Here is a 25,727-nt window from a genome sequence, read left to right as displayed (position 1 = left end):
TATAAAAAAAAGAGTTAAATTAAGTTCAGAAAAATGTTATGAAAATGGTGTAAATGTCAGTGAGTGCACATCAGTGCCAGTCCTTTATAAAGACACGTGTGGAATCAGATCAACAAGAGCTCAGATATCCTGCTGTGTCACAGACTGGTACACATGATAGTCAAAAAACAGGTGTGGAAAACTTGTTGGGCTGCTAACAGGTCATGTGAAAAAGGTGCCTATAAATTCAGGGGTCCTCTCCGTCCTCAGAGAAACAGTAAGCATCCAGCAGGAAGTACTGGACTAAGGATATTGAGGAACTTATCATTTTTCTTTAAATTGGATTAAAATCTTCAAGGTAAATGTCATATGCTAATTGATGCTTTTAATCGGTATAACAGAATGTTAAATTTTGTCTAAATGGCTTGAGATGCTCAAACTGATGATTACTTGCCTGTTTTAGTGAGCAGTGGTATGCTGGCTGGCTCACTTCTGAGAAAGTTTATGGCCAGAAGCTTTTCAACGACAGAACCCTTCCCAAAGCCGTGTCACATTCTTGAGAAAACTTGAAACTTCTCTGCATCATTTTGTAAAGGTAAGCACAACCACTTAACTCATGTCTAAAGTTGCAATTGAAGGAACACATCTTTAAGAGCAAAGGTGTCTGTTTTTGTACCAATTCCAGAAATAAAAATGGTTGCAGTGAAACCGACCGACTTGGTGCCCTCTGCGGGCATTAAGTTCTTTGGAGCAGGAACGGCAGCCTGCATTGCTGACCTCATCACCTTTCCTCTGGATACGGCCAAAGTCAGACTACAGGTAGATACACCTCAAATAGTTACGATTCTAGATGTTTTATTTATGTGCTGCGAAAGATTCATAAACGCCACAATGTACCCAGATCCAGGGCGAGTCTCAAAAGGTTGAAGGATCCGGTGTGGTGAAGTACCGGGGTGTGTTCGGAACCATCAAAACCATGGTGCGCACAGAAGGAGCCAGGAGTCTTTACAACGGACTGGTCGCCGGTCTCCAGAGGCAGATGAGCTTCGCATCTGTTCGGATCGGCCTTTATGACTCCATGAAGCAATTCTACACTCGAGGCACAGAGAGTGAGTTTTATGTATTTTAAAAAAGTGAAAAAACAATGCAGTTTGTTTCACATTAGCAGGTCCTAACATTCTTGCCGCTCAGGTGCTGGGATTGTTACCCGACTCATGGCAGGCTGCACCACAGGAGCCATGGCTGTGGCTTTTGCACAACCAACAGATGTGGTGAAGGTGCGTTTCCAAGCCCAGGTGCGAGTGGTTGATGGGGAGAGGAGATACAACAGCACCCTGGACGCCTACAAGACAATTGCCAGAGACGAAGGAGTTCGGGGACTCTGGAGAGGTATTGCTTTTTCACTCAATAAGTTACTTCCACACCTAAAAAAAACACCAGAGATGTGAACAATATTCTTTCTTCTAGGCTGCATGCCAAACATCACCAGGAATGCCATTGTAAACTGTGCAGAACTGGTCACCTACGACATGATCAAAGAACTAATTTTGAAGTATGACCTAATGACAGGTGAGTGAAAGAATCAATCAACTGACTGCCATCATTTGAAAAATCCTAACACACAAATCCTTGTCACAGGAAGTAACTTATGTTCTGTTCTCCCTCAGACAACCTGCCCTGCCACTTCACAGCTGCCTTTGGTGCTGGCTTCTGCACAACTGTAGTAGCGTCTCCAGTAGATGTGGTTAAAACACGGTTCATGAACTCAGGAAATGGACAGTACACCAGCGCCATCAACTGCGCCCTGACGATGCTGAGAAACGAAGGACCTGCAGCCTTCTATAAAGGGTAAGAGCTAAAAAGAAAATTAAAACTGTATTTTAAGAACTGTTGGGTGAAAAACCAACCAAATGTGGAGAAATTTAGCATCATTGTCGTGGTTGGGTCTGATGTTATTAAAAGTAAACTTGCTCTCTAACTTAATAAACTGGGTGTAATTTTATTCTGCTCTAACAACCCTGGCTTTGGCTTAAAGAAATATCTTGGTAGTTTTTGGAGTGTAAAAATAACATAACATGCCAGGTCCACTTCCTTAAATTCCCGTCTTCTGCTTCTTCTAGATTCATGCCTTCTTTTCTGCGTCTTGGATCTTGGAACATTGTCATGTTTGTGACATATGAACAAATTAAAAGGGGTATGACCAGAGCACAGCAGTACTGGGAGTCACCGTTTTGATTGAAGCTCGTCAGGGACTTCTATTTCAAGAATGCGAAGAAGCAAAAGTCATGACAAGTGGTGTGATGCTGTGAGGAAAAAGTGTGCAACACAGCTGGAAACGAAGAAGTGTTGGGAAAAGGCCCTAACTGTTGAGTTAGGTGGTGATCTGGCCTTTGAGGACAGGTACTGTACTTCACCACCTGCCAATAAAGACGTGGGTGACAAAAGAATCAGGAACATTCCTGCAAGACCAGGAGGATTCACAGATTACAGCACAACGATTCATCAGGATTGATATGACCAGAGCTTCCATTACGTATCAGTATAACTGAATTTTGCTCAACGGGATGTCTGATGATGTTTTTTTTTTTTATGTTTACAGTGATGAACTTTCCAGTCACGTCGACAGCAGTGTTGCATGAGAATTGATATTTAGAAGTTTTTCCACAAGAACATTGACCATTTCACTTTTATGTTACCTCCTTTGTCAATATTGCCAAAATGTTGCTGTTGCTTTGGGTGTGTGGCTAGGAGTAGATCGCTGACTGTAAACACATTCACGTTTAGTTGCATGATTTATTGCTGGTCAATGGGTCATGAAATTAATTTTTCTCAACTCAGAACTAAAAATATCAAGTAAAATTTTGTCTGAAACAGAATTATATTTTAGCTCTATTAGTTTTGCACTTTGTCATTAAACTAGAGATGAGAAAAGAATTGCACTGTTAAATAAAATGCCACATGATAATAGTAAGCCTGTGTCTCCGCTGTTAATACTAACTATTGGATCCAGTAATATGTGACAAATCTAAAGTTTCTGAAGTTACAAATTATTTAGCAATTTCAAACAGCCCCCCCAAAATATCAACTGTCCATAAAAAGGCATGAAGCCTGATCAGGAAAGGGTTTGGTATTGGCTACATTGAAGAACTGCAGCATGATCTATTTTCACAGCTGGGTGAGTGAGATACGTAGTGGGACAGCGCCATCTTACAGCGATACATGTAGGACAACATGTACCCAAGCCCTGGGTAATAACGCCGCACTTCACAATCCTCAGATATCACATGTATGCTTCGTCTATAATTGTCTAATGACCGCTAGCGGTGCGGACAGACAGTGCAGTTCAAACAAATATCACTTAAAAAAAGTAACTACAACGGCAAACTTGCAAATATCTTTGCAAATTAACATTTGAATTCTTTGGTTTGTCATATGGAAACTTTCTTCATAGCTTTTTTTTTAGCATAATTGTGAAGTAAAGAAAAAACGTGATTTTCAGATTCGTGATGTACGTTCCAGAGTGACGGCAAAGCTCAGGGCTGATGGGAAATGCTGGAAGAAAACCTGTAAGAAGCTGCAAAAGACTTGAGAGAGAAAGGTTCATCTTCTTGCAACACTTTGACCTTATCCAACCCAATCCATTTATTTATAAAGCACATTTAAAAACAAAAAATGGTTCACAAAAGTGCATCTGAAGAGTAAGCAAAAAGAAAAGTAGATACATAAAACAATGCTAGACAATACAACAGTTCATATAAGAAGAAGAAACAACTAATGTTGCGTCAAACACCATAGAAAAGACATTTAAGGTGGGCTTGCATACTTTGGCAACCTGTTCTATAACTTCGCTTTAGCCTCGTCTCGGAACGGTCAACAACAGCTGGTCAGCTGACTTTAGAGACTGCAAAGGAGAGTACGGGTGAAGCAAGTCCAAGAGATAGAATGGATCGAAACCATTAGGATATTTAAAAGCCAGCAAAAGAATTTTGAAATCAGTTGTCACACAGAAAGCCAGTACAGAGCAGAGACATCAGGAGTGACGTGTTCTTGTCTGTGCGACTGTTTTTGAACAACGGGAGGTCACGGAGGGGAGTTGGTTTGACCCTGAAATATAGCGCACTACAAAAGTCAAGGCATGGGGTAAAAAAAAAAATCATCCCAAGACAAAGTTGTCTTGATTTTGGAAATTTGTCACACTGAGAAAAAACTTGTTTTTACCACAGATTTGACTTGTGTGTCCAACTCAAGGCTGCTGTCCAATTTCACTCCAGTACTTGTGGCAGTGGATTTTAAATATGGCGTCAAAGAGACAAGATTCACATGCTGGGTGTCACAAGGGCCACGTGGGTAAATTATAAATATCTTAAATATGAAGCCAGAGCTACAATTGAATGGATTAGCTCACTGAGGTGTTAGGATGTCTTAATCAAAGTTCAGACATAAATAAATTGAGGATTTGTGGAAAAACTTGAAAATTGCCATTCACAGAATCTCCATCCAATCAGACTGAGCTTGAGTAATATTGCAAAAAAGAAGAATTTTTGCCTCTATGTGCAAAACTAGTGGCGACACAACACAAAAAGATTTGCAGCGATAATTTCAATAAAGTTTGGTTCTACCAAGTGTTGACTCTTTGGAGGTGAATACATATGCACACAGCAGTTTTATCTTTTTTTTTAAATCAATTAAAAAGAATTAAAACCATGTTTAATCTTCCTTTTCATTATGTAATAGCTTTGATTACCTGCCACATAAAATCCCAGAAAAGACTGCTAAAGATTGAGGTTGTAATGGGACAAAATGTGGAAAATTTCCTTGGATATCTGTAACAACTGCAAACTTAATTAAGATTAATGACAGAGTGGTAGTTAATCACTGGACAAAGCAGAAAGAAAAAAAAAAACTGGAAAAGGTTTTTGACTGAAACTGGTGGCTAGATGATTATGGGTCGAGACATATGGCTCCAATCTGGCGCTTTCTGTGTTTTTGTATGTTCAGCATGACTCAGCGTTTACTTAATAATACACAACACTCCCACCACTAAACGGCTGACTTAAACAAATTGTATAAAAAAAAAGAAAAACGTAATAATTTTGATTTGTTGTTACTTTATTTTATAAAAAATATAACGAAGAGCCTTGTTTGCTTGTTGCTGATAATGTTACAATTTTATGTGGAAATTAAATTAGTAATAAAGACAGGAGACAAACCTGCTCTAAAGTCTACATATATATATACAAATAGACTTAGACGATGTTGGTCAGCCTCTTCTGTCTGATTGATCAGCAAACATTGTTCCTACGAGATACCACAGAAAACACGTGCTGCACCATTATGTAACAGCATCACAGCAGTATTTAAAGACACACTCGCTCTCTCTGTTTCTCTCCGCCCTGCTGCACTTTTCCCCACTCACTGCTTCAGATCCATTCAGACAGTGCCACCTAAAGACGCATCTTAATCTTAACAAATCACATACAAAAGTAAAATTTTATTTATTTATTTTTTGTTTGAAATATTTTTCTATTTTTGCAGCTTTTTTATTTTGTCAAACTGTTGCCCTGCTCTCAGACTTATGCTTGCTCTGTCAGGACTCAGAGTATGATTTTAATTGACATCATTTCTGCAAGATCTTCTATGGAAAAACAAGGAAGCTGGTTTATAGCTGGAACAACGTTCAGCCAAAGAGACACCTTCAGAGAATCCTGATCTTCTGTGTTTCTGTCGCACTGACTGTTCCAGTAAAGGTAAGAATAAAACGTTCCATCCGTTTCGTTTAACACATGGATAGATGAAAAGTAAGAGTTTACAAGTTAACTTGGTACTTAAATCAGAAAGATGCATCACTTATCACTAGAAAATTAAGGATCAAGTATGCCATGGAGATTCATTAAGTACAAAAACCGTTATTCTGCTTGGCAGTGTGGAATAGATTTACTAATGGAAAGTCTGTTTTATTTCAGATTTTTGGATCAGATAATTGTCCGGTCCATATACAAACGCTGCCATTGAATTTTAGTTTTAATCCAAAGAGAATAATAAAAAAAATGGTTGGATTTCAGCCAGCGGATGTGCCTCCAACAGCAGCTGTTAAGTTTGTGGGTGCAGGAACTGCAGCCTGCATTGCTGACCTGCTCACCTTTCCCCTGGATACTGCCAAAGTGCGGCTGCAAGTATGTTAACGTTCTGCATCTTTAAGCTTAAACGCTTTACTTTGTTCCTTATTCGTTAGCCAGTGTGATTTCTTTCACTACCTACACAGGTCCAAGGAGAGACCAGCATCTCTGAAGCAATGGGGAAAGTTCCTGCAGTAAAATATCGGGGTGTGTTTGGTACCATCATCACCATGGTGCGCACAGAGGGGCCTTTGAGTCTTTACAGCGGGCTGGTTGCAGGGCTCCAGAGACAGATGAGCTTCGCCTCTGTCCGCATTGGTCTCTATGACTCTGTTAAGCAGTTCTACACTAAAGGATCTGATCGTAAGTTTCTGTGACTCAAAATATTTTAACTTAAGAAGGCCTGCACGAGTCAAAATTGATATCAAATTTTCAGACGTCAGCATTGGCAGTCGTCTGCTTGCGGGATGTACCACAGGAGGAATGGCTGTGGCTCTGGCTCAGCCCACAGATGTGGTGAAAGTCCGTTTTCAGGCACAGGCCAGGTCTAATGAGTGCGCAAGGCGCTACTGTGGCACCATTGATGCTTACAAGACCATTGCTAAGGAGGAAGGCATCCGTGGTCTCTGGAAAGGTTACTTGCGCCTAAGAGATGGTGTCTTAATTACTGCCGTTTAATTTTTTTGACAAATACTTGTGTGTGTGCACTCAGGCACAGGACCCAACATTGCCCGCAATGCCATCGTTAACTGCACAGAGCTGGTGACATATGACTTCATTAAGGATTTCCTCCTCACCTCCACTCCCCTGTCTGGTAAAGTAGTGGCTTTGGTCCAATGTGAAACACGAGTGTGAATCTGGAACTGTAGCTTCCTGTCCTCCACAGACAACCTGCCTTGCCACTTCGTATCAGCCTTTGGTGCCGGGTTATGCACAACTGTGATCGCTTCCCCAGTGGATGTGGTCAAAACCAGATACATGAACTCCGTTCTCGGCCAGTACAGCAGCGTCCTCAACTGTGCTGCTGCCATGATGGCCAAAGAAGGTCTGCTTGCCTTTTATAAGGGGTAAGGCAAGACTGTAGAGACTTTTCTGAAAGATTTACCACAAGAAGGAGAATATCAGGGGTCAAAAGTGCCACAAGCAGAATTAGAATATTTAGATTTTTAAGTAATTTAAATAAAACTGCCAATACATTGAATAAAAATATGTATATTTTTTTATTGAATAAAAAAAAAAAATATATATATATATATTTATGTTTATAAATATATATATGAATTATATATTTATTTTTATTGAATGTACTTACAGTTTTACTTAAATTACTTAAAAATCTAAATATTATTCTAATCAGTTGTTTAATAACTGTTTACATGTGTGTATATTTTTTAATTACATAATAATTGTACCCAATACTTACATTTTAATTTCATTAATGTTAATATTCTTTAAACTTGTTCAATTATCTATAAAATGTTATTTTATTTTCAGTACTGTGTGAAATAATTTAAATGATCCCTGTGGCTCATATAAAGATATTAAATAAATTTGATTACTTTACACACCTTATCAACTTTATTTCAATATAAACTAATTAAATGGGATATTTAAGTAATGGTTTAAGTATTTGATCATTTATTGAACTCTGTCCCAATAAGATGTGAAGTTTGTGGGCGGGGCTTGCGCTGTTATGACTACAAATATTTGGTTTGCAATCCAAGGTGACAGTTTAATTGACTTTATGGGGCTCTAGATCTACAAAACATATAGATGGTTGTACCAGATACAGAATTTGTGATCTATTTTATAAATGTTTATCAGCTGACTGATTCACTGTGTTGTGGTGTTTTTGGCTCTTGGTGGCTGTAACAAAAGGCTGATAAAGCACAATATTTTTCTGTTTTCTCCCGATTTAGCTTCATGCCATCGTTCTTACGGCTGGGCTCCTGGAACGTGGTGATGTTTGTCACATACGAGCAGCTGAAGCGAGCTTTGATGGCAGCGAATCACAGCCGAACAGCTTTATTATAACCACTGAAGCTTACCTGAAGGCTGCTACTGGAAAACAGCTGCCTTCCATTTAGCTTTCTTTCAGTGCACACTTCGGCTCATACCTAATGCAGTAAACCTTTTTTAAAGTTTTTGGGAGTGCCACACATTTAGCTAAACTAGTGTGAATATTTCAGATTTAGAGCTTGTTTGATCAGATGCTTGCTTTCAGCGCAGAGCTTTTCTGGGAATTCAATGTCAAAGGTGAGGATGAGGCTTCCTCTCTGGGTCGGATCCTGCGGCAGCGGCATTCCCTCTCCACTCAGCACTTTTTTGTACGACTGGCTGGTTCATCATGGGGAAAAAAAGAAAGTGGTGCTGATATTAAAACATACACTTGACGCAGAGTGGCTGTATTTTTGACACCATGTGTGTTTGTTGTTGATCTTTGACCTCTAATAGGAAGCTTCTGCAAAATCCAGAAGAATAAATGAATGCCGCTCGGTAGGCCTTTTCATGAGAAAGCACTTACTGCACAATGTCATTGACAGGAATGGTGAGCAGCTTGCCATCTAGTGTCTCCACATTCACAGAGAAGCCAGTCAGGGCCTGTTGAGAGGGGAATATGTTAAGTTTGCAGCTGTAGAGCTTCTTCTGATTATCGCACTACATCACCAAATCCTTTGTAGACAAATAAAAAAACTGAATTTTCTGACAGATATTTTCATATTTGAAGGAAGGAAAGAAAAACTTGGAAGAAAAGGACACAAATATGGCAGACAATAAAACACAGACATGACCCACCATCTCCAGAGAGATCTTGGCCTTGTAGATGAGGTCACTGAGCTGTCTTGTAAACGAATGATGAGGCTTCTCCCGCACTATGAACACAATGTCTGCAGGGATGCAGTTTGGTCCCTGCAGATAAAACACAACAGGATGACTAACCTGGTCTAAAAGGACGACGCTTGAATGAGTTTAAATTTCCTCAAATCTGACCTTTCAAGATTCAAGATTACTTTATTCATCCCCACAGGGAAATTATTTTGTCCAAATAGCACAAAAATACAAAAAACATAAAAAGCACAACAGCTTGTTCATATATGGTAAAACATGACAATGTGTATATGTAAAATCCTAAAAATGATTTTCAATAAACCATACTTGTCAGTGGCTGTAACACTCAACATATATGCCAAGAAATTCTGTATAATATATAGATATAAAAAAATTGCGCACTATGAAAACAGTGTGCAGAATCAGGGGCACTGCCAGGAATCTTGGGCCCAATGACAAAAAATTTAATTGGGCCCCCCCTGCGCAGCTGCTGTCACAATTCTTTGAGTCTATCTGACCTATCAAAAGCATCACAATTTTAAAGCCTTGCTTACTTTGGTCCAATACTGATAAGTAGCACAATATTTACTGCTCATGAATTTTACATCCAACACTCAGTATGCAAGTAGGTTGCTTAAATTTTTTCTATTAGTTTAAGTTTACTGAAATGTCTCTCCGATGAGCAACAGTCATAGGCAACATGCAAAACACACATAAAGCAATCCAGACTTCTCAAAAAATGCTATGTAGTTGCATTTTATTCAAGCTGCAGTACATAACTTTAATAAAAAACATGTTTTCTCCATATTTGTCAAAGCTGTCACCATGTCAGGACAGTTTGTTATGAGACAGATAATCTGCGAAAACAATCAATCTCCTCCACCTGCTCCTTGAGCTGCTATTACTGGCTAAAGTAATGCAACGTTCCGACCAAAACAGCCAATCAGAACTAGGAGGAGGGTCTTAGGGCTGTCAATCAACTTCATTCACTAAATGTGCTAATATTGGAAAAACAACAAATCATTACAGGAACATCGTTTATCTGCCGTCACTGGTAGCTATGTTAACTAGACGGAGCATTTACAACAGGCTATGCTAGCTGCAGCATAGCACAGAGCGAGGGGGAGGAGGATGAGCAGCACCACATGAGATTGTGATTGACAGCACTAAAACTCTCCTGCCACTGACTGGTTGTTTCTAGCACTTTGAGAAAGCAGAGGAAATACATTTTTCACAGATTATCTCTCATACCATACTGTCACAACATAATGACAGTTTTAACAAATATGTAAAAAATTTTTATTTTTTTAAATAAAAGTTACACACTGCAGCTTTAATTTCACTCAGGAGAGGGCAGGTCAGGAGGGACGTGGGTTAGAGTTGCTGCTGACTGACTCATCTGTTAAGTGGTAAAAAGTACAGGGACAAGTTAAATATATGAATATCTTGTTTTTTCCCCCCTTAATTCATTAGATGCTACTGAAATGGAGGCAAACAGTAGTCTGTAGCTAAGCTAACTATGCTAAATGGTTGATAATTTCACACAGTCTACCCACCTGTCTTGGAGAAAAACTTGGCTATAAATTGACACTCTTGCCTTTTTCTCTCTCTCCCTCTCTTTCTTTATTTTTTTGAAAACCTGACTTAATTATTTTTCTTAGCAGCATAGTAACAGCCACAGTCGTTTGTGTTTTCCACTGTCTGCTGCTGAACACCGTCACCATCAAGCTCCAAGCAGGAACGAACCATTTCATGCAGATCCAGGGGGGCTCAGGGCAAATATGGATGTGTGTTTTTTAGTCTGGGAGGGGGAACATTAAATTTTTACTGCTAAAAACAATCTTCGAAAATACCTGTCCTGTCCAGGACCTGAAATTGGCCCCAATTTTTTAAATTTTATTTCTATGAACAAAAAATAAATAAATAAATTGTGGAGGGCCCCCTGTTGGTCAGGGGCCCTTAGTATTGTCATAACCTTACCCCCCTTTGGGCGCCCCTGTGCAGAATAGAGCACATGTCAAACCCAAGGCTCCTGAGCCACATCCGGCCCGCCTTAGCTTTTTATGTGGCCCTCTAGATTCTAGACTAAACACTAAATGTGCTTAAATATTATGTTTTCAATCAAATCCGTGCAGTTTTTATCTGTGTACTGCCAAATTATATCAATCAGTCCCTCCATTTTCTTGAGAATTATTGTGGAAATTCATGCAAAATCAACAAATCCCTGCACTTTTCTGCACTAAAAATTGTTAGTTTATTGAATACTTTTCTCAAAAATTGCCAAAAACTTACTTACTGGCACTAGACAGCTGGCTCAGCCTTAATTAATGTCAGGTTATAGTCCATGATCTATACAGCGAGTGGTAAAAAGTCGCATTTACCGTCATAAATATGCACAAATATCACAAATATTTCCAAATTAGTACCACAAACACTTTGATTTTTATTGCAAAAAATCACAAAAAAGTATCACAAAATTCTGGAGGGACTGAAAAGATGTTCAATAATATTTAATATTAAGAATTCATTGCTATTTTAACAGTTTGTGAACTGGTTTTATCAATGCATTCTGGCACAACCCGCCCTTTAAAAGCATTCATGATCTTGATTTGGCCCAAAACAAAAATGAGTTTGACACCTTTGAGATAGATTATACCTGATCTCCCTCTTTGGTGAAAACGATTCTGGTGCCTTCCGTCCATCCAGGTTTTACTTCGATAGTCAGAATCTTTTCCTTGATACTGGAAGTTTGTTCATCCTCATTCATAACCTGCAACACACACGACAAAATGTAGAAAACCCCACTTTTCAATAATAAGAAAGCCATCGTATCTATAGGAGGACGCACGTTTTTGGCCTATTGGTCTGAAAATTTTTACCATAGCTCAGAGATGATGCAATAATGAAGGAGGACAACCTTCAAAAACCCTGATGTTTGAAGCTTGCACACAAGCACGATGAGGATCTTAAACATACACTGAAACTGGTTTGGGAGTCAATACAGGAAGCTAACGTCTTCTGGACAGGCCTAGTCCTTAAACCCCATGGAAACAGTGCGGACAATAATTCAAAACTTGTGTGGATTAAAGAAAATCCACAATAAGCCCAAACTTGTTCATCAAATAGTTTTTTTTTATCAACTGAAACTTGTGTCGTATTATTGGATCAACCTGAAAAATACATCAGAAGACATGCTGAAGACGAACGTATGCAAACTTCTGACCAGTGCTGTACCATATGGTAATCCAGTATTTTTTTCTGTTTTGACATATTGTTAGATTAACGTCTATGTTGTGACTTGTACCACTTTAAGAATCACAGCACTCCAGAAACACTCCATTTAATGGACATATGAATGATTTAACGTAGGAAGAGCACTGGGCAGAGGAGGGGGGAAAAAAACACCTCTCTAATATGTTAGTAGCATCTACCCTGCGAGAAATCTTAATCTTCTTTATGCATCCGTGGAAGAGATCATCCAGGGACAAAGGGAGATCTCTTTCTATTGGAGAATCTTGTGTTTTCTCGACTCCTACCACCAGGGAGCTGAACTGAAGAGCTGATTCTATGGTGTGAAAATCTGCAGGAAAGACAACACGCAATAAATTCAGCAGCTTTGAATTAAAAACAAAGGGTACAATATGGCTTTTGAATGCACTTTTCTCACCTGCAAATGGGTTGTCACCTCCAAAGAACTGTCTGAAGGTTTTGTCAGGATTGCCATGGTAGGTATATTTGGAGGACCAAGTTCCACCACTGGTAAACTCTACAGGGATGCCACCTTTGAGTCCCTCGTCACCGAATTTGTCATAAGTTGCCTTTTTTCTTGCTGAAAAGGAATAGATTTGTAAAATGTTGTCAATTTACAACTATAAACTTTAATGTGATTTTTTTTTTTGACGGATTTTCTGTGATAGACCAACAACGTAGTGACGAGGAAGGAAAATCATAAATGTCTTTCTTATTAGCATTTACAAATAAGAGTTTGAAAAGTGTTGCATATATTTGCATTTAGCACACTAAATCAACATCTCATGGATGTAAATAGTTTCGCAAGGCATTGTGGGAGCCGTTTGTAAGCCGCAGCAGCATTCAGTGTGGATTCAGAGCAAACTCACGGTCACTGAGAACATCGTAGGCTTCACCCAGCTCGTGGAATATCAGCTTACTTCCAAGTTCTTTGTTTTTACACGGATGAAACTTCAACGCAAGACGTCGGTATCTACGTAAATATAATAATAAAAAAAACTGTAACGTTTTCACAAACAGCCTGATTTAAAAAAAAAAAAAAAAAAAAGTAAGTGGAACTTACGCCTTTTTGATATCTGCATCTGTTGCGTTTCTGTTTAGCTCAAGAGTCTCGTAGTAATCCCGGTTCATGGTGAGGATAAACACTTACAGCTCGCTAGCTAGCTGAGAAAATACAAAACTTCAACTCGCGTTGAAAAATCGACTAAGACGAAGCAGCCTGGTGCGTGTTGATGTTGGTTGCCATGGTGAGGGAAGTCTAGAATGCTCTCGCGAGGTTTGAAGACATTATATGGCGCCTGAATAGCAGATAAAAATTTGTAAAAAAAAAAAACTTAGAAAGGTCAAAGGCACACTTTTTATTTTTCGAGACTTATAATAAATTCCTAATATTATTACCAGTGCAACTATTGATACATTAATTCTTGAGACACAGCAGCTCACTTCGTATTTCTTATGTTACTATGATATAACTTTCAAATAACATGCTAATTTGTATTTTATTTAGTATTACTTTATTTTTTAGCAATTTGTTGCATCAGTCTTGCAAATTATCCTACGTTGTGACGCCAAAGCTATTAAAATGGCGTGCTTATTTTTGTTCGTACTCACTTCATCAAACATGCAAAGCTCTACGTGTAGAAGAAAACCAACCATTGACTGACCCCAGTCATGGTGTAGCATGGTGGTGGCAGCATTATGCTGTGGGGATTCTGATTATTTTCTGCAGCGGAAACAGGGAGGCTGATCGTAGCTGATGAGAATATGGTTGAAGCAGACTGTTCACTGTTCAGCAAGACTTCAGTCCTTAAACATTCAGTCATGGCTTCAAGGTATAATGAATATAATTCCATGTAGTTCTAGCAGATGTGCACATTATTGACCAAGAGGGACTGAAGTAATTAAAAATAAGCACTTTTTAGATTTTTATTAGTAAAAAAAAGAAGAAGTGCAAACCATGTTTCATTTCTTGGTCATTTAATTTATGTAGTACTTTGTGTTGGTCTATTGCATAAAATGCACTTGTTTGTGGGGCTTGAAGTGAAATGGAAATACTTCACTTTTACAAGGCATAGTAAATGTTGGTATTTTACTGCATGACAAATATGGAGTCTTAAAGAATCTAGGCATTTAGTTTACCTCAACAACAGTTCAAATAAACATTTTTGCTTCTTTTAAATAGACTACTGTACTTGATTTACATACAGCAAGTCAAAGCTGAATTATGAGGGGACATAAGGGTCATTATTAGGTGTTTTTTTTATGTGCGACACATGAATTACATCAGTTGTGAGAAGTGTAAATTTATTCTTTCATTTAAAACCATTCCAGACAGAAATGTTAACAACTATACTATACATACTGGACTCTCCTGCATAAGTTCTCACAAGAATTGCACAATATCATCAGTATGATCAAACTCCCACTCAGAGGAGCCAGACAAAACAGCAGAATCCGTCATAGACTCTGTCAAAGCTCGTCTGGAAGAATGCATATCTTAGTAGCGATTCAGGACTCGTTACCACAAGGGAAAATATTACTGGTCATAAAAAAAAAAAAAGAAGAAGAAGCATGAATCCAACAGAAATAAATATTTCAAGTCATTGTAGATTAAATACATGTGTTGATAAATCACTAATAAAAAAATCAAAGCCAAAAAGTAGAAATAAGCAAAAATAAAACAAAGTTCTGAAAGTGTTCAAACAATATCATACGGAACCTGACGCCAAGGAAGCCCTCTACGATTTTAGCCTAAAAAGCTACAATTTTCCCCATCCATATAGTTTGTGTTGGGTTTTAAGTGAAAATCCTCTCTTTAAAACTACAATCAAAGGGGAGAAAAAAAAAAGTCTATGAAACTTTAGGGAAAAAGCTGACTAAAAAAAAAAAACTCGGAGGACGTGCAGGGGCAGGACGGTGAATGAGGCTGACATATTGTGGTACATTTATGCGGCGTTAAAAATCATGTAGTGCGAATCTGATGTGTTTTCATAATATGTGCTCATAAAAAGGTGACAGAATATTCTCTGACAGCTCAGGCAACATAATTTTTAGAGTAAGGTCTCTGCCTCCGACTTTAGCTGCATCACAGTTGTAGAGACAGTGTGACAGTAATTAAACTGAACATGCTCCCACTTAAATTCCCACACTGTACTCGATTAATAAAAGAAGTTTGTTCACCACCAATTTAAAATCAGAAAGTCTTCCAAATCTTTCATATACGGCATAAATTATGTCAAGTGACAAATGCACACAACATTCACACAGTGTACTAGGCTTAAAGCAGTGTTCTTCTGTTAAAATGAATATTCTCCCTGTTAAAACACAAACCTGGACAGATAACTTACAGCAGACATTCGCTTTCGGTTTGGTTTGGAAAATAAAAGATGTAAAGAAATACACCAATATGACCGATAGCATCTGCAACAACATATTCTTCTGAAATGACTGAAAACAGGAGCTCTATGTAAAGGTGAGCTGTGGTTTCAGTACATATGTCAGTTACAGTGTGATGTTCAGTTTTAGTGATATGTGGCTTTCAGAGCATCAGGATGAAAGCACGGGTGGAGTCACGGCGGCCGAAGGTAATGGGTGTGTAGTGTTCTCAGTCAGACCGGGGATTGGAGGCGGGTGTAGTGAAGGGAAGATTTACAGAAAGACCGGCTTCCAGGAAAACGCCTGCGGAACGGCTGACAACTCTAGCAGGAACAGCCTCCTTCGCTGACCGGTTGCTCGGGTGGTTTCTCCAACTTTATGTCGATCACTGCAGGGTTGGTGGATTAAGGAACAACACAGAGCAAGAAAAAATGTGCCAATTTAAAGAGGAACTAAAACACTGCAGCCAGCACCTAAACAGGAAACAACTGGAGGAAAGGGATGTTGAACAAAGTGATTATAAAAGTCACGCTAAGCACTAACAAATCATTCCAACATGAGCAAAATATACCACCACATTTTAGCTGAGGTTTTGTTCTTATGCTTAAGATTTACCACTGGCAATTTATCCTCAACTGTTAAAAGAAACCCAGAGAGTTTCACCAACTCAAATTAAAGACTTCTTAAGACCATTATCAATTAAATTTAAGGCCTGTATCACAACATATATGTGTAAATAAAAGACCTGAAGGCTTTCGAGGAAGAAATGGTACTACTTGTGAAATTATCTATAGATATTGTCACATTATTAACTTTAGTAGAAGACATTAAATGCCATTCCTTTTGATCTTTTTCCCTTATTTGTCGCCATAGCTGCATCCGTGGCTCCATTCTCTATTGGTTTCTTACTCTACTTCTCAGATGGATTTTCTTCTACAGCAACTATGTTGAAATAAAATTCTTCAATAGGAAGGACTAGTGCTTGATGAACATTGTCCAGTCAACTTGTGATAAATTTGCACTTATCCATAGAAGGCAGAAAAAGCTTGTTAGCTAGCTAGCCAGGGTATATTAGCAGTTGGTTAGCAACAGCCTGAGCCACCTCGAGTTACAAAATGCACTGAAGATTCCTGCATGTGACTCAAACTGTTGTCTGATGAAAAGTCCCATGAGGAAAAAATATATATACATAGAATATATGAGGTTCAATAGTCCAGCCACAACAAAATTTAAGGTGTATTCAAGGACATCTTACATTTAAAATTTAAAAAAAAAAAAAAAAAGACATTTTAAGGCCTTAATTTTAAATACATACATAAGACTTTTTAATGATTTGCAGACACGCTATTAAAACTTTGCAGAGCAATCATTTTGCAAACTTTGTTTATACTTTAGACCTTTAGGGAAGGCGCTCTTTTTAGATCATACTAAATCTGCAGCTGGATGTCCTTGGAAAACTAAATCTAAAGCGACTCATAGGTTAAATGACAAAAGTGAGACGTCATAAAGCTGCGCTGGACTTTCCCCGTGGCAAGGATTATATGCAAGATTTGATATGAGGTGACATTAGAGAGCAAGGAGACCTCCCAACTCCTCTGTCATGTCAGGCGAAGACAATGACGAGCACACAAAGGATACTGTCCTCTCTATTCTTGTCCTGTGTGGTATCCATGCCAGGGAGGGCGGCTGCCACGCGGCGGAAAAGCTGCAGGAAAGACAAGCAGACGAATATCGTCAGGAATATTTTCAGGACAGAACAACCAGTCGAAACAAGCACGCATGCAGTGTGATCACATTACATATTTTATAGCACAAGTTCACCTCAAGCTTTAACAAAGCAAACACACCCAACAGAGCTTTGTCAAATCCGAGAGTGATTAAGGAGCTTGTGTTGGGGCTCCTGCATGAACATGCATCTGATAAGTCAAGAGGTCTGCGAAAAAAACAAAACATGGAGTGCCTTTCTAGTGCAACTGAGCCGCTGATGGTGTAATTTTTTTTAAATTGATTGATGGATCCTCGTGAGATATATTTAATCAAGATGCAGAGCATGCACATCCCCAATAAACTGCAAGAAATGAAATAACTTTCCATAACCAAGATTTCACAGTAACAAACTTTTACTGCGAAAATCAAGAAAGGCCAGTCGTTGGTTTGCAAACTCGTACCCATCCTGAAGACGTTTGATCAAAACTTGGCCAAGTCATTACGCACAACAGTTGGGCGAGAGCTTGAAAAGCAAAATCACGCTCCTCATTGGAAGCAGACGCTTAAAGCACTTGTCTAGCACGCATGCGTGTAGAACAGAAGTCAATCTAAACAGGGCAGCGAGTGCTGTGGACACACACTCACAAGCGTGCGCAGCCTCTACCTGTTTGACATTGTAGCCTGTCTTTGCACTCGTTTCAATAAACAGAACATTCATCTCTTTCGCTCTCTGCTCTCCTTCCTCTGTGGTTATCTGTCTGCGAGTCCCAACGAACGAACAAACACGCACCGTGACACGCATCACAGACATCGAAACACAGACAGAAGAAAAAAAAAAATTTGTGATTATATTGAAGTGAAATAATAAGCCGTGCTCCTCCTTGCTGCAACTGGCACCGCTGCTCAAGAACCAAAAGTCTCCTGGTGCAATTTTAAAAACTTTAATATGTACTGAGTTGCAGTTAAATTCAAAGTTTGCTCAGTGCAGGGCCAGCAGAAAGTATTAATACTCCTTAAACATTTTGACAATCTACTCTTCTACACCCACAAATGTGTTTTTTTTGTGATTATATGTGACAGACCAACACAAAGTAGTGCATAATAAATGGACAAATGATGAATGGCTTTTAATTTTTAGTAGCTCCTTTTACTCTGGTGTTGCGAAGAAAAACACAATGCAACCAGCTTCCTCCAGATTTAGTAAACGGAGCCCACATGTGTGTGTGTGACATAAACTGTATAAATCCAGCTGGTCCCTTCAGTTTTCCTTCCTACAGGTAAAACAATGTTAAACATAAAGCCAGAGTGATGATGATGAAGTGGATTGGTTAAAAGCACATTTCTAAGTTAAAATGACTCAATGACCAAAATCCAAGAAATGATGAGTGTCAGGGTTGAAAACTAAAGTGCATAAATGCTCTCCATCCACTGTGAGCTTGAGCTGTTAGAAAAAAAAAAAGATGAATTGGTAAAAAATGTTGCAAGGGCTGCTAGAATGATACCCCCAAAAGACTTGCAGCTGTAATTGGAGCAAAATGTGATGCAAAAAACTATTGACTCAGCCGAGCTGAATAAAAATCCACACTGCACGTTCACATTTTTATTGGTAAAAAAAAAAAAAAATTGAAATCCACAAAACCTTATCCTTCCACTTCTCGTTTATGCACAAGTTTGTGTTGATCTATCACACAAAATCTCAACAACATACACTGAGGTTAGAGGCTGCAATGTAAAAAGGGGTATGAATACTGCATAAGGCACCATAGATAATAAATATTTTCAATATCCAGGAAATATCAAGTATGAGTTATTTGCACATTTGGAAGAACTAAATAAATAAAATCTTGCTCAGTTGCAACTTTTCTTTATTTGCTCCAGAAGGAAGCTTTTGGCAGAGAAGCTGCAGCACCAGCAGCAGGACTTCAGAGCACGACTCAGACACACACTTACCTGCTTCACGTTGTATCCTGCTTTCGCACTAGTCTCAATAAACATTACATTTAGTTCTTTGGCTTTCCGTTCACCCTCCTCAATAGATACTTGCCTGTGGTAGATAAGGAAGTTAAAAGATGCACAGCCAGACAGATGAAAATACAAGTTTATATAGAGGAGAGAAAAATAAAAGTCCTACAATACAGACAGAGATCAGAAATGCGGAAAAGATAAAGTCGATTATTGCTCTGACATCCATAAAGAGGAGAAAAAATAAACTCATCTGATGTAACGCTGCTTTGGAAAAGTTATTAATAACAAGCAAGTTGTAATTAAAGAGGCAGCATAATGTGTCATTGCAATAGCTCTCCTCTATTAAACCTTTAACGACATTTTTACCAGAATTGCACTGATAAGTAGCTCATATGAAGAGCACAGCAGATGCACAGTTCCACTAGGCACTTGCTAATTGGTGCTGACTAGTCTGAAGGAGCTGAGTGGGGGATTGTGGGAAAGGGGTGTACTGTGAGGCAGAAGCTTGGAAACTGCACCTGTGAGGAGGTGCTGCGCCTCAAAAAGAAGAGGAGCTGTTGCCACAAGAGCTTAAAGGATTTCTCAAACATGCATGAAAGAATCAAGGCAACACTCCAAGTATGTTTTTGATGAGGGAATAACATTATAACATGATGTAAAACTCAAAAAAGTTAATTTTACATAATGATGTCCCTTTAATAATATTAATCTGCCTTTTAACACTTAAAAGACAAAGGCAAGAAAGATGAACAACTAACCTTTTGTCTGCAAGGTCTGTCTTGTTTCCCACCAACATGATAATGACATCACTTCCTCTCTCTGTTCTGACATCATCAATCCACTTTGTGGTTTGTTGGAAAGAGTTGACATCTGGATGAAAGAAAAAGCGGAAACAGATCAACACTATTAGGGAGATGGAAACATTTTTTACGTTAGAAATTTATTAAAGAGTCTGAAATTGAACTGAAGTTTTTGTACACAAAGTATAACTGAACAGACGGAGCTTATATGTTTTATATTGTGTCACCTACTTGTAATGTCATACACAACGACAGCAGCGGCTGAATCTCTGATGTAACTTGGGATCAGGCTGCGAAATCGCTCCTGCCCCGCTGTGTCCCACAACTGTAACCTGATCTGTGGGCCAGGGAGAGGATGGAACAAAAAATACAAAAAAAGAAAAGAAATAAAGAGAGAATGGAAATAAAAAGAAAACAGATAAATGAGCTAAGTTAATGTGGCCAAAACAAATCGAAACAAAACCAAATAAAGAAAGACGGATGGGGAAAAAATAAGAGAAACAGACAGAGCGTAGGGCATGCAGGTCGAGAATGACCATCAGAGAAAGCAAGCTGTCTGGGCCTGGAGGGGAAATAAATAAATAATCACCCTTCACTTGTCACCATCCCTCTTCTTCTGATCAAGTAAGGTGTTTTCATTTCAAAAAAATGGGATGAGAGATAGATGGAGGGGTAGGAAGGAGACGGAGAAGACTTAAGTTGAAGGAGTAAGCACTCAGTGAATATACGGACTGTCCAGAGGGAACAGTGTCCTGATCACAAAATCACCAAGCCATAAAAAAATGAATAAGCACAACAAAATCACCCAACACATGAGAATCCCTGAACATTTGTAGCACTGGAAGCAAACTTACTGTTCTGTCTTCAAGGTACATGGTTTTTGACAGGAAATCTATTCCTATTGTGGCCTGAAAATAGATGAGAAATTATGAATTAACTCATCCACTGCAGACATAAAGAATGGTGACTTAAAAACAGTGATGGCTCACTTGGTACGTATTGTCGAAGCTGTCATACATGAACCTGGTGATCAATGACGTCTTTCCCACTGAGACACAAATGGAAAGAAAAAAAACCCAAACATTTATTTCAAACTGGGAGATTATTCAGCTGCTAAAGGCCATCAAAGTATTGACCTTTCAAAGTAAAAGGGCTAAATTACTGATTAAAATATGCCATTGCTCTGCAACACGATGATTAAATCAAACTGACCATTTAGTTTGACGTAAAGTCCAAAATAAGTCTAAGAAAAACTACACTAAAAATAAGGACTTACTGTATATATACAGTTAATCTTAGTAAAAATATTTCACTATAAACAAACACACCAAGACCATTTTTAGCTTATCTGTAATGACATTTCTAATATTAATTCAAAAGAGCTGCTTTTGAAATATTTAAAATATGGTGGTGAAACATATTAAATCCATTTACGGCACCTGGAATAATCCTTTGGTTAAATGGAAAAGCAAACTATAGCTTTTAAAGAAAGGTATTTAATTTTTCATGTTCTCCATTTATAACAGTGCCTTCCAAAATGTCCAACCTCTGACCCACAAAATAAAAATCTAAGAGGGTCATGACCCCGACTCTTGGTTGAGCGTACAAGCATTTTATCCTGAGTCAGTTAAAAACTGGTAAAATGGCAACACAAGCAGAATCAACTGTCAATATATTGACCTATAAGTTGACTTAATTTATTCAAGAGCAGTCTTTTATCTTAAAACACTCATACATGCTTTCTCACAGCTATTTATGTTATTTTCTCAAGAGGATCTCACATTTACATATTTGTGACCCCAGCTTTAAGAGCTGCTGTTTTATACAAACTCCTCACTTGTACACAAGTGCAAAACAAATGTGTTGTTTTTTTTTTTTTAACAGCTGAACTTATGACGTCTGGCTGAGTTCTGGGACTGTGGTGCTGAGCCACACACTGTGACTTTTTGGTGAGCTCAGGTTACAGTATCAGTTACAATGTGCATCAACTGACACAGACATGGCTAAAGTCAACAAAGCTGGTTCTGCGGACGCAAAGACCCACAGCCGACAAACAAAATCAATCTGTTACACGTGGAAAAGACAACAAAACTTACCCAAAGACGGGAAACTAATCTTTTTTTAGATTATATCACGACAAATACAGCAATAATTGAATCACATAGACTGGTATAGATGCTGATAGAACAGTAACTATGAGTTATTACAGTCAAACAATGCTTATTTTGAGTGTTTGATTTTCAGCATAACTTTGTTTGCTTTCAATTTTCACATTCTGTTTAAGTCGTCTCTTTAAATTTGCATTGTTTTCTGGCTGTATATTTAAACATAAAATAGTTTGGTCACTACATATTACATACACAGCAATAGGCCAGTATACAACACAATGAAACTACAGAACCACAGATCCCATTTATTTCCCAGGTCAATAACAATTTTTTTTTTATTTTCTTTGAGGTCTAACCTGCTAATTATAATTTTATCTGATTACTTCTCATCATAAGGGCGATGCAACAATCAAAACTGGTGAATGTTTAACTGGTGCACTAATTAAAAAGTCTTTATTCACAGAAACCAACTCAAAAAAGAAGTTATTAATTTAGAAATTACATCTTAAATTTTTTGTAAGAGAGTAGTTATAATTTGTATAACAGTACTACTGCCTGATTAAAAATAAAATATAATGCTTGGCTGACATCAATACCAGCGTCCAGTCATTAAATGGGAATCATATTTATGATTTTATGTGGAATAGTAGTGGTTTTCCAGCACACACATAAGCCTGTGGCTCATCAATTCTCTTTAATTATGGGCTGAGTTATCCCACTGTGTGGTAACTACAGCTCCCATCTGTACAGCAAAGTTTGATTAAAATAAAACCAGAAACCCCAAATTTAGTCCCACGCTTGTCTTGTTGCTCAGCTTTAAAAAGCCTGGGGAATAAGTAAACACTTTACCACTGAAAATAAAATTCCTTATTCGCTTCCTAAAGCTTAATTCACATTGGGCAGGTGGGCTCAGGCTGGGAAAGGGGGGCAATAAGGAAGGGGTAATTCAGGAATGCTACCAGATAGGTCTGTGTAATTATGAAGTGCCTCAAGGGTGGAAAAAAATACCTAGTCATCATAGTTCATGCACTTTCACCGACATTGATGGCTTCCTTATAAAACAACACACTATCAATAGATTCTCGATTATAACTCCTGTTTTCGACTAATTAACCAGTCACCGAAGTTTCCCATTACTTTACAATTTCTTTTTTCTATGAGCAACACCGCGTCAGAGTGAGCAACTACGTAAATACGTCAGTTTCCTTAATCAAGAGTCATATCTGGAAGGGAGTGACGAGCAGGTCCAAGAAGCAGCCAGCGTGGACAAACACACGGCATCAACAGTGTCGCAATGCTCCCAAAGTGCCAACACAGTCAGTGTAACGATATGCGGCTAACGTTAGCCCGGCTAACAGCTCGGCGTCAATCCCCACAACGAGCCATTAAAATCGGCTGCGTTTCATACAGACAGCAGCGCTACTTTCCTTTCAACCAGTTACGACGGGATGTGCTTAAACTTACCACTTTGTTCCCCGAGAAAGACCAGTTTAAATTTTCTTAAAGGGTTTCCGAAGTCTCCGGCCGCAGACATGACTGAATATAATGGGACTTTCTGGGCTTTCGCAGCAGCTGGTGTCAGTTATTAAAGGTCCACTATCCGCAGCCTTTTACTGGTTTTCCAACGCTGATAAATGGCCACTCGGCGATGCTAGTTGCTCCAGAGCTTCCCCTTGTAGCTTTAATACTTGTTGGATAAGTCAGTCACTACTACGGCCAAGTTAGCATTACTACAGTCTCTTTAACTGTCTACCAGCTAGCTGGATAACTTCTTCCTTAGACACAAAGCGAACATTGTTCGAGTGACAATCATGCTGCCCCCTAGTGGTTGAATTAGACCAAGTCAGGTGCTCTGACTGAGAAACCGAATGATGAATTTAACCCGAAAAGGCAGGATTTTTCTCATTTACTCTGCTGGGTATTTAAAACCCTATAGTACTAACTTAGATAAATGTACACTCGTACATATTTCCTACATTGATACGTACTGGTCTAAAATTTGAATCACAAGTGAACGACGTGTTATGCTGTGCTGTGTCCAGAAGGGGGCGGTCGTACACCACAGCTTAGATTTTACATACTAAGCAACTTTTATGATAATCTAATCATGAGTTCTGCGGAAGCTGGCCTGATTAATGTCTCACATAATTAGTGACTGATAAATCCTTTGTTATTAGAGCTAGGTGAAATCTATCTAAGCAAGTCTCCTCGTATTTATTACATTTGCAAGTTTTAAAAAATATAGGCCTATATTTAATTATCCAAAATTAATTAACATTTAGCCCTTACACACATATTTAAAATCGACATAATATAGGACAGAGACACTTTTTTTTGGGACAAGTTTTACCATTAATTAAAGGGTTAATACTTGTTTTTTGTTGTTTGTTTTTTGTTTTACCATCTTCTGTTATCTAGTTCTCACTGCAATTAGCATGTGTGTGCTAATAAAGTCACTGCAGTGGTGCCAGCCTCTGTTGGCAACCATGTTTTGTTTTCTATAAAAAAAAGAAAGCCAACTGGCCATAATTATTTCTGTGAAGAAAATTGAATCGTTGTTTAGGGAAAGCAGCATTTACAGTAGGTGTGATATTGGACTTTTTTGTTCAGTTGTCATCACATTACTTTGTGTGCAAGACCCACTGGACTGCTTGTGACCTCCAGCTGATGGGACAGCAGCTGTCTGTTTACAAGATGGCTTAGTTCAGAGTGCTTTGCAAATGTTTTATGCTACTAAAACCACAATTGTTACATGACAACATTATTAAATAGGGATTCTATAAGACATTATAGAATGGGGATTCTATCATTTTTAAATGATAAGAAAACATATATATGGTTTTCACATTTCTTACATTTCCCCTTGAAGCCATCATCCTCAGTGTAGCATGGCAGTGCACAAACTTCATGATGTGCAAATATATTTTTTCTGCTGCATTAATGTAGGAAGCTGCAGAAGAATCAGAGGTTCACATTCGATCAGGAAAATGATCTTAAACAGAACTACAAGAGAGACACGCAGTGCTGTACTGTTGAGACACTCAGTTCTTCAAAAATGTGTTCACAACAGTAAACTGTGAATAGTGTTTTTTTTTTAAAAAAAAAATCACATTTAAACCTCTTGAACATTATTACATTTTGTCATACAACAGCTAAGCACTTCAATCTATTATATTAACACTCAATAATTATGAAATGAAATTTCAATTGCAATTTTCAAATGTATGAAATGTATGTAGGGAAATTAGCTCATCAGAGCTGAATGCAAATTGAACGAAACTGATTTTATTTGAATGGGGAAATTCATATTAATGAATGTACAATATTGCCATGCTAATTTCCATCTGTAGTCACATGAAAATTAATGGGAAATGCTGGTATAAAACCCACTTCACAATTATGCATAGTTTTTCAATGCTCTGTAACATAAAATCTAAAAACCATATTCAGAAGTTTGTTGTTTTATTGTGACAAAATGTTAGAAAACAGAAAAGGTTCCTACAGAATGCATAGTACACACATCAGTTCATAAATGAGCTTTTTCTTACTTCCACGTGTGCACTCTAAATTCATGGATGAAGTCAGGGCCTCATAAGATG

At 38.3% G+C, this 25,727-nt stretch overlaps 3 protein-coding genes across 5 annotated transcripts; 1 reads left to right on the top strand and 2 right to left on the bottom strand.

Moving 5' to 3' along the window:
• The first annotated feature begins 210 nt into the window (after positions 1-210).
• LOC116728824 (uncharacterized) lies at positions 211-8,488 on the top strand. The gene is made up of 15 exons (XM_032577141.1): positions 211-337; positions 443-574; positions 665-798; positions 881-1,088; positions 1,171-1,368; positions 1,447-1,548; positions 1,647-1,827; positions 2,100-2,211; positions 5,598-5,726; positions 5,943-6,152; positions 6,242-6,458; positions 6,532-6,729; positions 6,808-6,909; positions 6,982-7,162; positions 8,015-8,488. Exons 3-15 carry the CDS (start codon positions 673-675, stop codon positions 8,127-8,129), a joined length of 2,079 nt encoding a protein of 692 aa, XP_032433032.1. The 5' UTR covers positions 211-337; positions 443-574; positions 665-672; the 3' UTR covers positions 8,130-8,488.
• Positions 8,248-25,690, bottom strand: dnajb13 (DnaJ heat shock protein family (Hsp40) member B13). Of its 2 annotated transcripts, XM_032575876.1 has the most exons (8): positions 13,237-14,081; positions 13,043-13,146; positions 12,592-12,753; positions 12,356-12,504; positions 11,581-11,694; positions 8,892-9,005; positions 8,620-8,696; positions 8,248-8,432 (listed from the first exon to the last, which is right to left on the bottom strand). In XM_032575876.1, exons 1-8 carry the CDS (start codon positions 13,302-13,304, stop codon positions 8,267-8,269), a joined length of 954 nt encoding a protein of 317 aa, XP_032431767.1. In that variant the 5' UTR covers positions 13,305-14,081; the 3' UTR covers positions 8,248-8,266. The 2 variants fall into 2 exon arrangements, with proteins under 2 accessions (XP_032431767.1, XP_032431766.1); XM_032575875.1 differs by lacking the exon at positions 8,248-8,432 and adding an exon at positions 25,677-25,690 and having other exon boundaries at positions 8,613-9,005; positions 13,237-15,650.
• Positions 14,464-23,909, bottom strand: LOC116728094 (ras-related protein Rab-6A). Of its 2 annotated transcripts, none has more exons than XM_032575878.1 (8): positions 23,593-23,909; positions 21,010-21,068; positions 20,875-20,928; positions 20,252-20,357; positions 19,979-20,090; positions 17,920-18,013; positions 17,187-17,253; positions 14,464-15,936 (listed from the first exon to the last, which is right to left on the bottom strand). In XM_032575878.1, exons 1-8 carry the CDS (start codon positions 23,660-23,662, stop codon positions 15,872-15,874), a joined length of 627 nt encoding a protein of 208 aa, XP_032431769.1. In that variant the 5' UTR covers positions 23,663-23,909; the 3' UTR covers positions 14,464-15,871. The 2 variants fall into 2 exon arrangements, with proteins under 2 accessions (XP_032431769.1, XP_032431768.1); XM_032575877.1 differs by lacking the exon at positions 17,920-18,013 and adding an exon at positions 19,206-19,299 and having other exon boundaries at positions 23,593-23,908.
• Positions 25,691-25,727: the final 37 nt, after the last annotated feature.

Source organism: Xiphophorus hellerii, chromosome 11 (assembly GCF_003331165.1).
Source record: "Xiphophorus hellerii strain 12219 chromosome 11, Xiphophorus_hellerii-4.1, whole genome shotgun sequence".
Lineage (NCBI taxonomy): Eukaryota > Metazoa > Chordata > Actinopteri > Cyprinodontiformes > Poeciliidae > Xiphophorus > Xiphophorus hellerii.
Note: the sequence above shows the minus strand (reverse complement) of the source record. Positions and strands in the feature narration are given on the sequence as shown.

Coding starts and splice junctions, on each gene's coding strand:
- LOC116728824 (XM_032577141.1), top strand. CDS start 673: ATGGTTGCAGTGAAACCGACCGACTTGGTGCCCTCTGCGGGCATTAAG. Junction 2,212..5,597: donor AGTACTGGGAGTCACCGTTT/TGATTGAAGCTC, acceptor TTTAATTGACAT/CATTTCTGCAAGATCTTCTA. Junction 6,153..6,241: donor CTGCCAAAGTGCGGCTGCAA/GTATGTTAACGT, acceptor CTACCTACACAG/GTCCAAGGAGAGACCAGCAT.
- dnajb13 (XM_032575876.1), bottom strand. CDS start 13,304: ATGAACCGGGATTACTACGAGACTCTTGAGCTAAACAGAAACGCAACA. Junction 9,006..11,580: donor TCACCAAAGAGGGAGATCAG/GTATAATCTATC, acceptor TTTTATCTGCAG/GGACCAAACTGCATCCCTGC. Junction 8,697..8,891: donor CCAAGATCTCTCTGGAGATG/GTGGGTCATGTC, acceptor CCCTCTCAACAG/GCCCTGACTGGCTTCTCTGT.
- LOC116728094 (XM_032575878.1), bottom strand. CDS start 23,662: ATGTCTGCGGCCGGAGACTTCGGAAACCCTTTAAGAAAATTTAAACTG. Junction 21,069..23,592: donor CTTTCTCGGGGAACAAAGTG/GTAAGTTTAAGC, acceptor TTTGTGTCTCAG/TGGGAAAGACGTCATTGATC. Junction 15,937..17,186: donor GGACAAGAATAGAGAGGACA/GTATCCTTTGTG, acceptor CCAACCCTGCAG/TGATCGACATAAAGTTGGAG.